This window comes from Zea mays, chromosome 2 (genome assembly GCF_902167145.1).
Source record: "Zea mays cultivar B73 chromosome 2, Zm-B73-REFERENCE-NAM-5.0, whole genome shotgun sequence".
In the NCBI taxonomy this organism is placed as follows: Eukaryota; Viridiplantae; Streptophyta; class Magnoliopsida; order Poales; family Poaceae; genus Zea; species Zea mays.
Genome location: NC_050097.1, coordinates 235046537 through 235063423, shown reverse-complemented (window position 1 = coordinate 235063423; position 16887 = coordinate 235046537). Strand labels below are relative to the sequence as shown.

At 45.1% G+C, this 16887-nt stretch overlaps 1 protein-coding gene and 1 long non-coding RNA gene across 2 annotated transcripts; both read left to right on the top strand.

The window, feature by feature from the left end:
- Positions 1-432: 432 nt before the first annotated feature.
- On the top strand, positions 433-1664 carry LOC103648150 (uncharacterized). The gene is made up of 3 exons (XR_002267760.1): positions 433-824; positions 1200-1456; positions 1614-1664. It is a non-coding gene; the product is annotated as an uncharacterized lncRNA (long non-coding RNA).
- A 13491-nt stretch (positions 1665-15155) lies between these two features.
- On the top strand, positions 15156-15962 carry LOC103648149 (SKP1-like protein 1). The gene has a single exon (XM_008672638.3). It carries the CDS (start codon positions 15396-15398, stop codon positions 15960-15962), a length of 567 nt encoding a protein of 188 aa, XP_008670860.1. The 5' UTR covers positions 15156-15395.
- The last annotated feature ends 925 nt before the right edge of the window (positions 15963-16887 follow it).

Below are 16887 nucleotides of genomic sequence, written 5' to 3'. Positions count from 1 at the left end.
ACTTTCTTAACTGAGGTGGAATATGAGAATATTGTGTCCAATGACAACAACCTGCAAGTTGCTGGTGTTGGCAAATATTATGTAGTAGCATCTTTTGCTTAGATATGTACTTTTGAGTATGGTTATGAGGATTTTCATGGGTCCGATTTTGCTTTTCATGTTATAATTCTATTAGTCTTCCTGTTTGCATGAGAGTAAAGCAGTTGTTGCCTCCAAGAACCATATGCTACCTGGTCAAGAAAGATGAGAGTGGGTGGTGGCCAAGGCTGCTGAAAAAGGAGGGCAAGGCACCTGTGTTCTTGAAGGCTGACTAGGACAAATGGCAGGATGAGGATGATCAAGATGTTGGATGTTAGTATTTCAGTTTTGGCTGATTCTATTTTTATTTAGTTGCTACCATACTATTTATTTTAGCTTGAACCTACATATAATTCATATTACAGTTAATGACTTTGGGATATGGAATTCTTTATTCATCCTGATTCATCTTGGATTTCCTCATTAGCTTAGTAGTTTGAGGAATTTCTATAACAGCCATGGTCTTCAAGTGATGTACTCTATGTTTTATGTACTTGATTTGAATGTTTATTTAGTAAACAACTTGGCCAAATGTTTCTCTTAGGTTCTGTCTTTGTGATCATATGGAAACCTCAAATCTTCGCTTCCCACTGTATCAAATTCCTTGGGATCCTTATGACGCAAAAAGAAGCTTATTCTCCTAAGATATGTGAGATGGCCAAGTTCTTGGGCAAAGACATTTGTTTGCTTGAAGACATCAACACCTTCTAACTGCTCCAATGCCATCATGCTTCTGATCCCAGCTGGTAACATAACTCCTTTGTCTACAACCTAATGTGCCAATCTTTTAAGTTCAACAATACTTGCTAGCAATTTTATGGATTTCCCCATAGATAAGACATACTGAACATTTAAGAAAGAAAACATCATTTCAAGAAATAGTAACTTCGCGCTACATTCAAGATTTAGTTAACTGGATTGTTGGCTTGCTGCTATGGAAACATGTCTTTCAGCCTTATTAAAAAACAAAATCCTTCAGTCTTATTACTTGCCAAGTTTACAATGGGATCTGGAGGAGAATGTATGTTTTTTTGGTGTTATATACTTATGAGAAACACCAGTTAAGGATATGGTCAATTAATTGAAAGAGTCTATTTCTTGTTATAGGAGTGTTGAAACAGGAGTGCATCAACTTTCATGAGATAATGATCCAGTGGACGTGCCAATGACAAGGTCATAGAAGAAGCTATGCTTGAGGAAGCTATGAGTGACTGAAGGATTTCATTTTCCGTACTATCATGTTTCAACTTTCATTGGCCAGTCATCAAAGAAGTATGATGTGTTTGGATTTGGGGTTCTGTTAGTCAAGTTGATCACTGGTAAGAAGGCGTTGGATTTTGGAAGAGTAGCAAATCAGAAAGGTGGAATGCTCGACTAGGTAAGCATGCATCTTGTGTTTACTTATCCAATTTCAGATTTTCTTTAAAACTTATAGATGAAAATCGCCTATGTTTCCTTTATTATATTTTATACCTTGTTTTGCTTTGCCCTTCAGTTTAGTCTCTTGAGAGTTCTTGCCACGACCATGTTTCCAGGTTAAGAAACTTCATAAAGAAAAGCAGCTACCTTTCTTTGGTGGACAATGGCCTAGGTAGCAACTAGGATAGGGTTGAGTCAGTACCACTTGTCTCACTGACCTAGAATGTTCGAGGTGATCAGGTGGAAGGAGACGGGCTCACACAGAGATGGGAGGTGTCGTAGAACGTAGACACGCCAGAGTTCGTCTCATCGGAGCTCCTACTTCAAAAGTACATGGATTTTGCAGCGGACAAATGCTCGCTTGGTGTAGAAGCCATGGAGCTCTTTGGACCAAGGTGACCATCTGATCGACCGGATCGGTCATCGCACAGGTTGCATAGGTGTATTGCCTTATCAAGCCTATATTATTGTTGTATTACATTGGACACATAGGGAAGGGAAAAATCCAGTGGATTGTAGGGTGTGATCTGTCTGTCTATAGTTGTGGTGGCATTCATTTGTGCAAATGATTTGTGATATATTGATGTCGAGAATACATATGTTGTTTATTTCTATGTAATCGTTGCACACTATACTTTTATCAAACAACTTTTGTATTGTTGCAAGAGGCGACAAAAATCTGATGGATTGTAGTGTGTGATTTGTCTATCTATAGCTGTGGTGGTATTCATTTGTGCAAATGATTTGTGGTATATTGATGCCGAGGATATATATGTTTGTTTTTATGTAATTGTGCGTATGTGGCAATGCACGGGCACTCACCTAGTATAACATAAGAGTCCACATATTGAGCTAGATATAAATGATATAGTTGCAGATGAAAGGGAAATAGTCTCAACATTTCCTATAATCGATTTTGGTGTTTGACGACCATCACAAACCTTGTGGACTAACCAGTTTGCCCAGTTGATCATTTCACAGGTGCATAAGTTCATCTACAACTATTCTAAATCGACTGTCCGGAATACCATAGATTATTCCAGACAGGAGAAGCTTTTTTGGAAAAACATCTAAGCACGGACCGTCCGGGCCCTTGCGGCGGACCGTCCGCGATACCGTTTCGACTTCGGCCAGGAACTGAAAATCGCGAATTGTCTGACTAAACCGCGGACTGTCCGACTAAACAGTGCGGACCGTCCGGCTATAATTCATGGACCGTCCGCATGTGAAGACCTGATTCAGCCCGAAGGTGACAAGTTGAGCAAAAGGAATTATAGAGCTGGCGCGGACCGTCCGAGACCAAGGGCGGACCGTCCGCATGGTGTCACCGAGGCAGATAGCCATTGATCTAGCCGTTGATCTGTCAGAAGTATCCGTTGAAGATGTCAGAATCGACCGTTGGAGGGTCATGGACCGTCCGGGCCCTAGCCGCGGACCGTCCGCCAGTGCAATTTCTGGCAGATGCGCCCCAACGGCTATATGGGTGGTTGAGGGCTATAAAAGCCACCCCAACCAGCCCATTCACATGCAATTTTTTTGATCCATTTCATACACAAGAGTTGGGTATTCACTCCTATCTACTAGAGCAACACTTCTATACACATCAAAGCCTCACAAGTGCCACAAAAGAGAGATCAAGCAAGAAAGAGCTACTCGTGTGCGTTTAGTGATAGTGCCTTGTGAGAATTATTGAGAGAAAGTGTGTGCTACCTCTTGTGATCATTTGAGCGTGGAGTTTTGACTCCCATTCATTGTTAAGTTAGCAAGAGCCCCTTATCTTTGTGGTTGGCCTTGCGGAGACTTCGGTCTCTTGTTGACAAAGAAGAAGAAGAGCTCGCCGGTCTTGGTGATCGATGGAGAGAGGGATGGGTTGAAAAAGACCCATCCTTGGTGGACTCCTCAACGGTGATTATGTTCTCGAGAACCGAACCTCGGTAAAACAAATCACCCGTGTCTCCTGTGCTTATTACTTTTGATTTGTTTGTTTTCTTCCTCTCTAAGTTCTCTTGCACTATTCCTTGCTAATATTATTTTGTGTTGCTTCAAGTTAAATTCTCATTTAGAGAAGCAACGCCTTGCAAGAAAGAACTTGCGTTGTTCCTCCTTTTACCTAAACCCTCTTGCTCTATATTCCATAAACTTATTAGTTGTATTGATTTGCTAAATCCGCATTCTTTAGCAACACTCTTTACAAGCAAGGGACTTAGTTTTACACTCCAATAATTGTGCTTCTTGTTCCAATCACTAATCAAGGGATCTAGTTTGTATTTAGAGTTATAATTTTTAGGTTTCGCATATTCACCCCCCCTCTAGGCGACTTTCAATTGGTATCAGAGCTAGGCACTTCATATTGAGTCTAACAACTCAAAATGATGGCTCGTAGAGGATCCCAAAAGAACAAGAACACACCTCCGAAGAAAAACAATGAGGTAACTCTTGAGATATTACTTTTGGATTGTTCTAATTATGTTTCATGGTCTACTAGTGCGATAAATGCTTTTAGAACCGTAGATTCACAATTAGAACAAATTTTAGACAAGAGTATTATACCCTCTAGTTATAATGGGAAAAATGCTTCCGAGGAAGATCAAAGATGTATACGCTTAAACTACCTAGCTTATGACATCTTAAGTAATTCTCTTAGCAAAGAAGATTACCGTGTCTTCAAAATGAATTATAATGAATCTATTCATGACGCGCATGATATTTGGACTAGAATTAGAAGTAAATTTGATGAGTCCAAAAATGTTAGTTCATATGATGCTTCTACTTCCTCTAGTCCTTGTGAAACTAACCCTTTGAAGGAAGAAGAAGAAAATGAACGTTGGAGACCAAACGATGAATCCACCTCTCCAAAAGGTTTGTCTTCCCATTTCGATTCCCACATATGTTGTGTGGCTAATGAAAATGATAGCGGAAGCACAAATGAGGATGAGGAGGATGAAAGAAGCTTCATCCGACTCTACGCTCATTTAAGCCAAGAAGATAAGGCGGTCATGCTCAAACTTCTAAAAAGAGCAAGAGAGCAAAGCGAAGCTCTTCAAATGCTAGAAGATGTTATTACCATAAAAGCCAATGCTTTGAAGAGTTGACTAAAGAACATGATGAGCTAAAGTGCTCTCATGTTGACTTAGTCCAAAGGTATGAGACTATTTCAATTGAGCAAGATAACTCTTTATATTGTGTCACTCAATTGGTAAATAAGAATGCCTTGCCTAAGGACCAAGTAGAAAAGCTAAAAATTGAAAATCCAGCTTTTCAAGAAAAACATGATATGCTTCTATGTTCTCATGAAAATCTTATGGATGATCATATCATGTTAAACATTGCTCATGAGGTTGTGATAGAAAACTTAAAATCCCAACAATCTCACTCATGCACATGTATTCAAATTGAAACTATATTACCATGTGCTAATGCTTGTTGTCCGTCGACAAGCAAATCCTCCTTTGAGCTAGAATTTCCAGGAACAAAAAGGTGATACATGTCAAAAGCTCGAGGATGAAAATGAGAGGCTAAGAATGAGCTTGACACAACTAAAAGGGAAGTGCACTGCTCAACCTTCTCAAGATAACTGTGATTACATGGTGAAGAAGCTTGAGACGGGAACAACCGTGGCATGCAAACCCAAACAATATAGTGGATATAGTGGATCCCTAGCCATTCATCTCGGCAGTGTCTAAGGGCCTTGCAAACCCAAACAACATGGGATACACGACTTGTGGGTACAGGGTACAACCTCTGCAGAGTGTAAAACTGGTATAGTAGCCGTGCTCGTGGTCATGAGCAGCTCAAGACTCTCGCATGATTAAATTATGGAATTAAATTCAATTTGTCATTTGCATCACATTGAGATTTATTATTAATTTTGATCTATTATTACTCTGGTTTGGTATTTACTTACATTTAGTAACTGCTAATAAAACTTGACCAACTTATTAAAAGCAATGCTCAGCTTCAACCCTTATTTATTGGTCAGCCTTACACTTCACATGAACTGTCACCTTTGGTGAGTTCATGCACATTATTCCCCATAACTTATTGAGCTATAATCTTTTGTGAGCTCACACTTGCGATATATAAACCCCCCACATGAGAAGAACAGGTGATCCAGGAGAAGCCGTACTGATGAGGACATCACTTCTATACATACAATGAATGGACCAATAACACGATCTCGTGCACGACAGCTAAATCTCCATGTACGTTCTACCCTAGTCAATTGTGTTTCAGAGCTTACACTTGGGGCCATGGATGTTTTGATGATTAGGTACCTTGGAGAGGACCAGCAAGGACTTGGGAAAGGCCAAGGTGTTGAGGAGGAGCAGCAAGGGCGGCCACAACAGGAAGGAGATCAAGTCCGACTCAGCTGCGTCTCCATCTCGGGTTTCAGGACCAGTCTGCACTAAAATGGATGCCTAAGATGCATCCAGACTCCGATTGTGATAGACGTGATATGGTTGGAAAGATAAGGAGGTTATCTAAACAACCCAACTGGTTCCACCTTAAAATTCATCTAGAGTCAACGGGAATCGTCGAAACAATTCAACGTTCAGATTCTGTTTTGGTGCTGCGACACCGTCTGTTGGGCCGTTGGGCCGTGTATCGCGTCGAAGCCCATTAGGGGCGAGTCCAGGGGTCACACATGCCCTAATACTCTATTTATTCAGCAGCCGCTGCCACATTAGGTTTTGGGTTTTGCTTAGATCAATTCTGTCATCGAACAATGTCGCCGTCATCGGTTTGTGAGACCCCATCCCGTAATCAATACAATTTTGGTTGCGTTTCTTTCCTGTTCTTGCTTGTGTTCTTGATTGCGCTTGCAGGGATAAGCCATCGTGGCGAGGTCATTCGTGTGTCACGGGTGATAACCAACGGAGCCGTGGTGTAGTGATTGCGAGGAACCATTCGCTTGGAGCCTTGGATCATCAATGTCGAGATCTCCACTCAATCAAGTTATCGTATCTCACGGAAGATCGGGCCGTGCCTACTATCACGTACAATGAGGAGTACAAATTGATCTAGGTGGCGTTTCCTAGTCAGCTTTATGGCGCCAAGGATGGACGTTTAGTTCGCTTTATTATTATCATTTATTTTTGTAAGACTTCCGCTATGTAATAATGACATTTATGATATTTATGAAATTTATCTCTATACACTTTGTCATTATATGTGTTGTTCTTTTTTGGCGCACATATGAGATGCACTCGGTTTATCCCTTAAATCTGGGTGTGACAATTGATTTTGTTATCATCCACAACATAGAAACCACTATCGTACGCCCTGCCTCACATCGAGCCTCTCTTAGATCTCAGACATGCAATAGAAACAAACAACAATTATTTTATTTTAATTGCACTGACTATGATTCGAACCCGTCACCTCTGACTCATATACCATTTTAAATTACATGCACCATGGCCAAAAGTTTAAGCTGATAATAAGAGATAGACAATTGACTCATATCCTAACAAGTCTAAAGAAGGGACACAAGGCGTGTGTTCGTATGGTCCTATAAACAAGTATTTATACATTGGATGGCTAATTCGTGCTAAGGAGGACGGGGAACTGATGGATGGATAGAGGATGACACTAGAACTGAGACACATGGATGACTGGAGCAGGATTAATCGATAGATGACCGGGCGCAGGTGGGCGCGAGGGAAATATATACAAGCACAAGCATCTAATCCAAACACTCTCATCAACCATAGAAAAGAGTTATTGATGAAGGAATTTGAGTGTCTCCAACTTTGTGACCTTTCAACCTTCAAAATTAGAGTTGAAACCTGAATTCTTGTAGTTCTTATTTTAGGACGCGAAACTCTGGATGTGATACAACAGCTCAAGACCGCACAAGAATTGAGGGAGCTATCTTTCGAAGAAATACTATTGTGTACCAGACTCAAGAAACACGTCATGGCGAAGGCCATCATTGAAAGAACAAGAAGGCATACAGGAGAAGAAGAAATAATTTTATCTAGCACTTACACTTCAAGGGAGGTTGGGCAACGTCACATGAGGGTAATGCCAACATTGCTAAATCTCTTTTTAACACATTAGCGAGGAAGACATAAATGAGGCAATATGATCCAAAGTAGGATGCCTTGAACCTCTAAAGTTTCGACCTCGTCAATCTGGACACACCATTTACTTGAGTATGAAATTCTGTAGGCTATTGGGCAAACACCCACAGATAAGGCACTAGGGCCTAATGGTTTTGTGGGTGGTTTTTATAAATCTTGTAGGCCCATCATCAAGAATGACCTAATAGCGGTCATGCACATTCTACATGCTCAGGGATTTCAAAATTTTGACATACTCAATGAGGCTAACATCATCTTGTTGCCAAAGAACGAGGATATTGAAAAAATGAGGACTTTAAACCCATTAGCCTAATAAATAGTGTCACTAAGATTTTTATGAAGCTACCATCACATAGGCTCGCCCTAGTAATGGCGAACATCATATCCAAGTGCCAAAGCACCTTCATCAAGGGTATAAGCATCCATGATAACTTCCTATATGTTCACAGTATGGCAAGAAAATTCCATCAAAACATATCTCCAATGCTTCTTATCAAGCTAGATATCTCAAAAGCTTTCGCCTCTATTAGATGGAACTACCTTTTAACTCGATTTGGCTTCCCTACCAGGTGGAGAAACTGGATCGCTTCAGTGCTGGACACATCATCGTCTCCAATGTTACTCAATGGGATCCCATGACAATCATTCTAATATGGAAGGGAGCTAAGGCAAGGTGACCCCTTATCGCCACTACTCTTTGTCCTAGCAATGGAGTCATTGTAAAAACTGCTCAGCTTAGTGACTCAAGCCAGAATTCTATCATAGATTTCCATCAACACATCACAATTTTGTATCTCAATGTACGCAGATGACAAAGTCGTCTTCATCAAACTCATCAAATGTGAGTTAGATGCCCTGACCTACATTCTACGGGGCTTCGAACATGCGTTTAGTGTATGAATAAATATCTAGAAATCGCCCCTCCTAGTAATTAGATGCAATCACGAAAACCTCAATGAAACTCTTGCAGCTTTCCTACGGGTAGATCGCACTTCCCAATCAAATACCTCGGCATCCCCTTGATCATATCTAGATTGCCAAAAGTGGATTTCAATACTTACTGGACAAGGTGCAAAGCAGGATGGCAACATGGAAAGGGTGCAACATCACTCATGCCAGAAGGATTATACTAACTAAGGTGGTTTTGTCCTTGTAGCTAACTAACACACTTACCAAACAGTGTGCTAAAGGACATAGACAAGATAAGAAGAATGCTCCTTTGGGTCAGACGAGAAAACTTAACGGGAGGGAAATGCAGAGTCAACTAGCCAACAGTGACACATCCAATTAACCTTGGTGTCCCAGGAGTGCAAGATTCTAAAAGCTTTGCTAGAGCATTGTGGTTACGTTGGTTTTGGCTAGAATGGGCAAAGCCAGACACTTCATGGGCTGGGCTACAAACACCTTGCACCGAGACTGATCGACTACTCTTTGCAGAATAAAAAATAATAAAAAATGGTGATGGAGCAAAAACTTCGTTACGGTAGATCGCATGGGCCCACGGTCGACGCCCGAAAGACATAGTGCCCAACGTCTTCACGGCATCCGGCAAACTAAAACTGTCGATCAAGGAAGCGCTAGTTTACCATGGATGTGGGTGAGAAGTATAAACTTGCAAGAGATCTCCATAGTCAACCACTTAAGTTAATTCGTCGAGTTATGGACAATCATACAATCAGTGGACCTTATGCACAACAAGGAAGATGCGATAACATGGGCCTTCACTTAAGCGGAATCCTACTCAACAACATCAACCTATAGAGCACAGTTCATGGGACACTCTGGAATACACTTCAAGGCGCTTATCTAGAAACATTGGGCACCTTCGAAATGCATGCTCTTTGCCTGGCTAATCATTTGAAACTAGTTCTGGACATCGAGTAGACGGCAAACCCACGGGTGGGCGCACAATCCCTGTTGTGCCCTATACAGGAGTATGTCAGAGACCGCCCAACACCTCATTGTCTAATGCTAATTATTGAGGTGGATTTGTGGGGGCCATTGCAGTATGGCTATCTCTCGAACTGATGTAGCAGACATCCTAGACAGTCAGAGACTGGTGGTTCATGATTGGGCTACCTGCATAGGACACTTAAAAAGGGGCACAATCCATGCTCCTACTCATAGTCTGGAAACCTGGAAAGAAAGAAACTCACATACTTTTTAGCAGAGGGAGAGAAATGGGTCGGCACTTCTACCGTTAATCAAGGAGGAGGCCAAGCTCTAGGGCACCGCTGGCGCCAAGCAGCTATAGGCGATCCTACCAGCTCTGTAAATCCTAGCCACATGCGATCCTACAAACTTTGTAAATCCTTTAGCTGCAATGTGCTTGCCCCATTTCTGGGGAATACCCTAGGAAACCTTGTACAATCTCTTCTATATTAATAGTAATGTGCACTGTCTTTGTGATGTTATTTAAAAAAACTAAGGCTATCTTAAGGTCATACTTATTGGAAAACATGCACGCCACACACTAGCATATCTACCACGTTCAACCAAAGATAACATGCAAGTATCGAATCATGGATAGTTACCACTAGACATGTGGCGTAACATAAGAAGAAGGCGTCAACATAGCACAAGTAGTAGAACATCACTCTTTTCTTCAACACTGTTGCAACAAGAACAACGTCTCCATGGTATCCACACGTACGATGTTGAAATACCACTGTGCTGGAGGGCTATTGCGCACAACGACAGAAACGACCACAATGCCTTGAGCGTCGACAACCTAGAGAGAGGCGGCGTCGACAGTTAAGATGATCCTCAAACATGTATCCCTTCGTATATGTAATGGGATTTTACTATAAGGACCAATTAGCGTTCTCATGTACCACTGCGATTGCCTCTTCGACATATATTCAATAACATTATGATATAACCTTCGGAACTCTGGTGTATACAAACTACAAACTCTTCGGCGCTCATAATTTTATTATAGTAAAGTCTGAAGGGCAGTTATCTGTTGCTCAAATGGGTATAATGCTCACATGCATATTTTAAATCTAGGACATTCATCTAGTATCTAAGTACAATAGCTTGAATAGATATTATATTTTAGTCAGATTATTATTATAGATAGGTTAGCTTTGATCAGCAAGCTTAATCTACTAAACATAGATTAAACAATATCCAATTATAAAAATATGTGTTATGGTAAAACTAATGTTGTTATGGCGCAGACAATGTTATTACTAAGCCATCGCAAGTTGAATGGATCGAATCAGATTTAAAACAGAGAAGATATAGTTTTGCTAAGACTCTAGGCATTTTTCTAATTATTTTATACTTGAAAAGAATTATAAAAGGCTTTTCTGTAATCCTTATTTTGTTTTATTTATTTTATCTTAAAGTAAGGATGTTGGGCATGATTTCCTGGAAACTCAGGGTCAAATTCTAAAGAATACAAACCTTTCTGCTGTGATCTTTACATAAAGGTGGACGACGGGTTTATTTGACAAAAGTTTGGGGGTTCTTTAGAAACTTTGCCCGCGAAGGGGTATCATCGTGCCTGGGCCGTCCGATCGCGGATCAGTGATGACAATTAGGTCCTCGTCATCACGAACAGGTACGCGAGCTTCTAATCTCACGCGCACATTTGGGATCCAACGAATAGGATTTAATGAAACAATAATCTAATCCGCACTGTCGAGACATGGATCAATAGTTTGTATTTAATGGCTGAACCGGACCGCCCAGGATCAATCCTAGCCGCACGAATAAGATCGGTCGGCCATGGATCTTCTCCTTCAGCCCGACGATGCCACGGCGGTGCCCAGCCATCAACAGCGGTGAGCCTCACCGGCGTTCGGCCAACGCCCGCCCCCGCCGGCCAATCACTACGGCGAACGACACTATATGTACGGAAAGGCATAGCGAATTATATGGGGAAGATTCTCACCGTTATCAGAGTGGTGTTCGATCTGGCGATGGCGTAGCGTGGGACCGTGGCGGAGTTGACGCTCCGGCGATCAATTCTGCCCGCCCCGCTCATCACATCGTCAAATTGGAGGGAGTATTAGTTCGCTCGTGTCCCGGCGATTCTCCCGGACCATATACTCGCCCCAGATCGACGGCGGACACGAGATACGACGACGGCAGCTCCCTTTCTCAAATAGCACCACTGGGATAACCCCCGCGTTGTCCATGAGTTAGCCCACAGTAGTGCTGCAAGTTGGGCCGTGCCGTGCTGGCCCGGCACGAGCTCGCCGTGCTTCGGGTCTCGGTTAGTCGGGCCTAACTAGCACGAAATAGAGTCGGATCGTGCCTTACCGGGCCTGACGAGTAGAAGTAAGGCCCAGCACAAGCACGACGGGCTTCCATCGGGCCGTGCTGGCCCAGGCACGACACGTCTCCTCAGTTCTGATAAGCACGCATCTCGGCCTCTCTGTCGCCGTCACGCTGGCCGTGCGCATCTTGGCTCGTGCGTGGGGCTGCTGCCTGCTGGTCGTGGTCCAATGCACGCCAGACACAGGGGCCGACCGGCGATAGATGTTCCCTTGGGATGGATTTGGATCAGAGCAGCGCAGCGCAGGCGAGCAGCAACGGTGCGTTCTGCGGTCGTGGGCTCGTCCGCTCGTGGCGGAGCCCCAGGCGGACGCCAACACGACGCAGTACCTGGGCGTGCGGCGCCGACCGTGGGGCCTGTACGCGACGGAGATCCGGGACCCGGCCACCAAGGAGCAGCACTGGCTGGGAACCTTCGACACGGCCGAGGAGGCCGCCGTGGCCTACGATCGCGCCGCGCGCTCCCTCCGCGGCGCCCGCACGCGCACCAACTTCGCCTACCCGAACCTCCCGCCGGGATCCTGATCGTCCGTCCCGCTCGGTGCTGCCTTCCCGGATCGATCGTCGACCGCCTCTGCGCCCCCCGGTGGTGGACTGCATGTGGCGTTTCCGCAAGCAAGATGCTTCGTTCCACATAGGGAGTGGGCTCGTTCGCTCGTGGCCGCCTGGGGCTGGACAGCTAGAGTGCTGGGGCCGTACTCTCCTCTCCTCGGTGGTGGTCTGGTAGAGTACTGGAGTTGAAGACCGAATGGATCAGCTGTAAGAGAGGGCGGCGGGTTGGAGGCTGGATCTGGAGCGGCGGCGGACCGCGAACGAGGGAGGCGAGGAAGAGAAACGAGAGGTCGAGACTCGGGAGACTCGGGAGAGGAAGTAAATCGCGTAACCCTAACGCCGCGCCTCATATAAGCCGGTCCCGTAACCCTAACCGTGTTGTTGGGCTTTATTCCGTGCCGGGCCGACCCGGGCACAGCCCAAGCTCCCGTGCCGGGTCATGTGGGCCGTCGGGCCGAAAGCAAAAGCACGGCCCATCACGATGAACGTGCCGTGCTGGCCCGGCTATTTTCCTCCCGTGCTGGGCCGGGCTGCTGGGCCGGGCTTCGTGGTTTTAAAAATGTGTCGGGCTCGTGCTGGCCCAATGGGCACGGCCTAGACTTACAGGACTAGCCCAGAGGGCAGGGCGCAGGCACATATATATGCCCAGGTTTTCACGACGATTGGGATCGAGCTTTATCCGGATGGGGTGTTCGTGCCGTCCATTCCGTAACGGTAGTGATGCTGTCCCTCCCCATTTGGTTCGGGTGAGAGACCGAGGAAGGCAGGAGCAAGAAGACCGTGATGACAACCTGGTCCCACGTGACGGTGACCAAGTGCTAGTGTACGTGAGGGTGGGGAGATCAAGGTCGTGGGGCCCACATGGAGGTGGCAGCAACACTCGAGCGTGGACAGGGGACGACGACTGATTCCTAGTAGTGGACCGACCGTCGGCCTACGCGATCGCTGCGGAGGGAATAGGAAGTTGGGCCGATTCCGAAGTAGGCCTAGGTTTATTCTTTTTTGTTTTTCCCATTTATTATTTTTCTTCTATTTTCTATTTTTTTATTTCAAATTGGATCCCAATTCAAATCTGAGTTTGGGTTTTCATTTCAATTGAAACTCACAATCAAAATTCAACATGGGTGCAATTTAATTATTTTTCTCATTTATTTGGGAAATTTATTCAAGTAAGCAATGCACACACATTATTCATCTTGGTCAAAATAAATGATTTCAAAAGTGAAATATTGGTTTAGAAGATATTTTATTATGTTTTTTGGAGGACTTTGCCTAAATGAAAAAAAATCAAGAGTAATTTAATTCAGATGATGATTTTTGTATTCATAACATTATGTTGAGAACACCATTATTTGAATCTCGGGAGAATTCTTCCTAGATTTCAAAGTTGGGATTTTTAAGGTGTTACAATGACGGTCTTATGATTAGATCAGTTGTCGTGATTTTTTTATTATATGTTAATCTCGTTGAGTTAGTTTAGATTTATTTTGTTCTAGAGTCATAGATACTATCTGTCAGTAGATCTGGGTTTTATGTTTTATGCTACATTATAAAATTAATCTTAGACCATGTTAATTTTCCAACATGGACAATCCGATAGAACTATTTTTTTTTGTCATGGGTGTATGTACGCAGGACAGTAATATCTATGGGTAGATTTACTACTATCGCGGCCGTTGTAAGATTTACCATATGAGTGTAGCAGTAAGGACGAGGAGGCGACTCTGGTCTGGTGGCAGCCGTTGAAGGAAAGGACTGAAGGAGCCTTATCCATTCATCGTTTGCTGAAGGACGCGAAGGTTCTAGAGGCCAGCTTCTCTCCGTTGGATGTCGATCGTGTGGCGAGGGGAAAACGACGACGTGGACATGTTGTTGTGTGATTAAAAAAAAGAAGAAACGTCATCCGTTGGAAAGGAATGTGATGGATGGAATTAAAAAAGGCGACTTGGCCTATATAGAAATAAGCGCGCCCAGCGTACCATGTCAAGTTCGACTGTAGGATCTTAAAATGTACATAGACACTATAAAACTAACAGTATATATGTAGGCGTAAAATCATCGGAAAAGAGTTGATAAGTAGAAGCACATGTATATAAGATTTGCTTATATCGATAATCACTATTGAAATTCGGCTCTTAGCTGAGTGTCAAATAATTTGTTGAGTGTTTTTTCGGGCACTTAACAAGAACGTCTTTGCCGAGTGCTAAACAAAAAACATTCGGCAAAAAAAAACACTCGGTACCATGTGTCGGAAAAAACACTAGGCAAAGAGCTTTTTTTCCGAGAGTTTTTTTTGGCACTAGGCAAAGACAATTTTCAAAATCCCTAAATGAAAATGTTTTCAACTACAAAGTTATATAACTCATCAAGGTACACAATTTTTGTTTTTGTCATTTCTTAATATGACAAATTAAAAGTAAATTTCAATTGTAAATTCTAGTTTAGCCACTTCGTGTAGATTTATCTAGCACAACAGCAACGTAGGAGAGATGCGTTTATGCATAGGGAGTACATCTGACACGTCACTAGCCATCGAACCAGGATTTTGCTGGGCTGCTGGAAAACGCAGGATTAGGCCCATGCAGCAGGCAGGTTTTCCGAATCCTAACACGAACACACGGGCACAAGCAGACTCCGCGTCGGCCGGGCAGCCTGGTTAGTTGGTTCTACTTCTACCCCTATAAATTCAGGCGTGCCGGCAGATTGGTTCCATCCATCCCATCGTTTCTTCTGTTCATCCATCGCGACGTGATCGCAACGAGCAGGCGTCCCATCCATCTCCAGTTCCGACCACCAACACCGCCGTAACAGATTCCTGGACTTCCGTTCGTTCGTTTTCAAACATCGTCAATCCAAACGCTGACTGCTCCAGGTCACGTCCTTCCGTTCGTATTCAATCATCCTGTCACGCGCCGCACGTACTTAGCGAGGATTTCGACCTGTCGTCCAGTCGCAAGCATTCAGTCAACACCAATGGCTGAGAAGAAGATGCTTACGCTGAGGAGCTCCGACTTCGAGGAGTTTGAGGTGGAGGAGGCGGTGATGATGAAGTCAGAGATCATTCGCTTCATGATCGAGGACGACTGCGCCGACAACGTCATCCCGCTCCCCAACGTGAATTCCAAAACTCTCGCCCTGGTCATTGAGTACTGCAACAAGCACGTCCACGCCACCACCAGCGCCTCATCAGCTCGGGGCGGCGGCGAGGTCGACCTCAAGAAGTGGGACGCGGAGTTCGTCAAGGTCGCGCCGGCGACGCTCTTCGACCTCATCATGGCTGCCAACTATCTCGACATCAAGGGGTTGCAGGGCCTGACCTGTCGGGCGGTGGTCGACATGATCCAGGGCAAGTCACCGGAGGAGATCCGCAAGACCTTCAACATCAAGAACGACTTAACCAAAGAGGAGGAGGAGGCGATCCGTAGCGAGAACTCCTGGGCCTTCGACCCGCTCCCCGTCCGTAGTAGTGGACCGCGGTGGTTACTGTTAGCTTTGATCTCGATTGCTAGTTTGCTCGTCTGCAGTTATCTTCTGATCTGATAATACATTAATAAGTAATTCGTTTTGTCTACAATTATTAGCTGACTAGATGAGTACCCGTGCATTGCAACGGGAACATATAATAACATAATTGTCGAGGACCATAATTAGGGGTACCCTCATTACTACTAATTCTCAGTTGGTAACCCCATCAGCACAAAGCTGTAAAGGCCTGATGGATGCGACTAAGTCAGGGATCGGTCCATTCGAGGGACTCGATCACGCCTCGCCCGAGCCCAGCCTCGGGCAAGGGCAGCCGACCCCGGAGGATCTACGTCTCGCCCGAGGCCCCCTTCCAGCGACGAACATACTTCCGGCTCGCCCGAGGCCCAGTCTTCGCCAAGAAGCAACCCTGAACAAATCGCCACGCCAACCGACCAAATCGCAGGGGCATTTAATGCAAAAGTGGCCTGACACCTTTATCCTGACGCACGTCCTCCAGTCGACAGAGCCGAAGTGACCACAGTCACTTCGCCGCTCCACTGACCGGCCAGACAGAAGGACGGCGCCGCCTGCGCCGCTCCGACTGCTGTGCCACTCGACAGAGTGAGGCTGACAGGCAGCCAGGCCCGGCCTCGGGCACCATAGGAAACTCCGCTCCGCCCGACCCAGGGCTCGGACTCGGGCTCAGCCCCGTAAGACGGCGAACTCCGCTCTGCCCGACCTAGGGCTCGGACTCGGGCTCGGCCCCGGAAGACGGCGAACTCCGATCCGCCCGACCCAGGTCTCGGACTCGGGCTCGGCCCCGGAAGACGGCGAACTCCGCTCCGCCCGACCCAGGGCTCAGACTCGGGCTCAGCCCCGGAAGACGACGAACTCCGCTTCGCCCGACTGCAGGGCTCGGACTCAGCCCTGGCCTCCGCCGATGGTCTCCGCCTCGCCCGACCCAGGGGCTCGGACTCGACCTCGGCCTCAGAAGACAGAC

What these genes read in the sequence shown, in the direction of transcription:
- LOC103648149 (XM_008672638.3), top strand. Translation starts at nt 15,396, where the DNA reads ATGGCTGAGAAGAAGATGCTTACGCTGAGGAGCTCCGACTTCGAGGAG.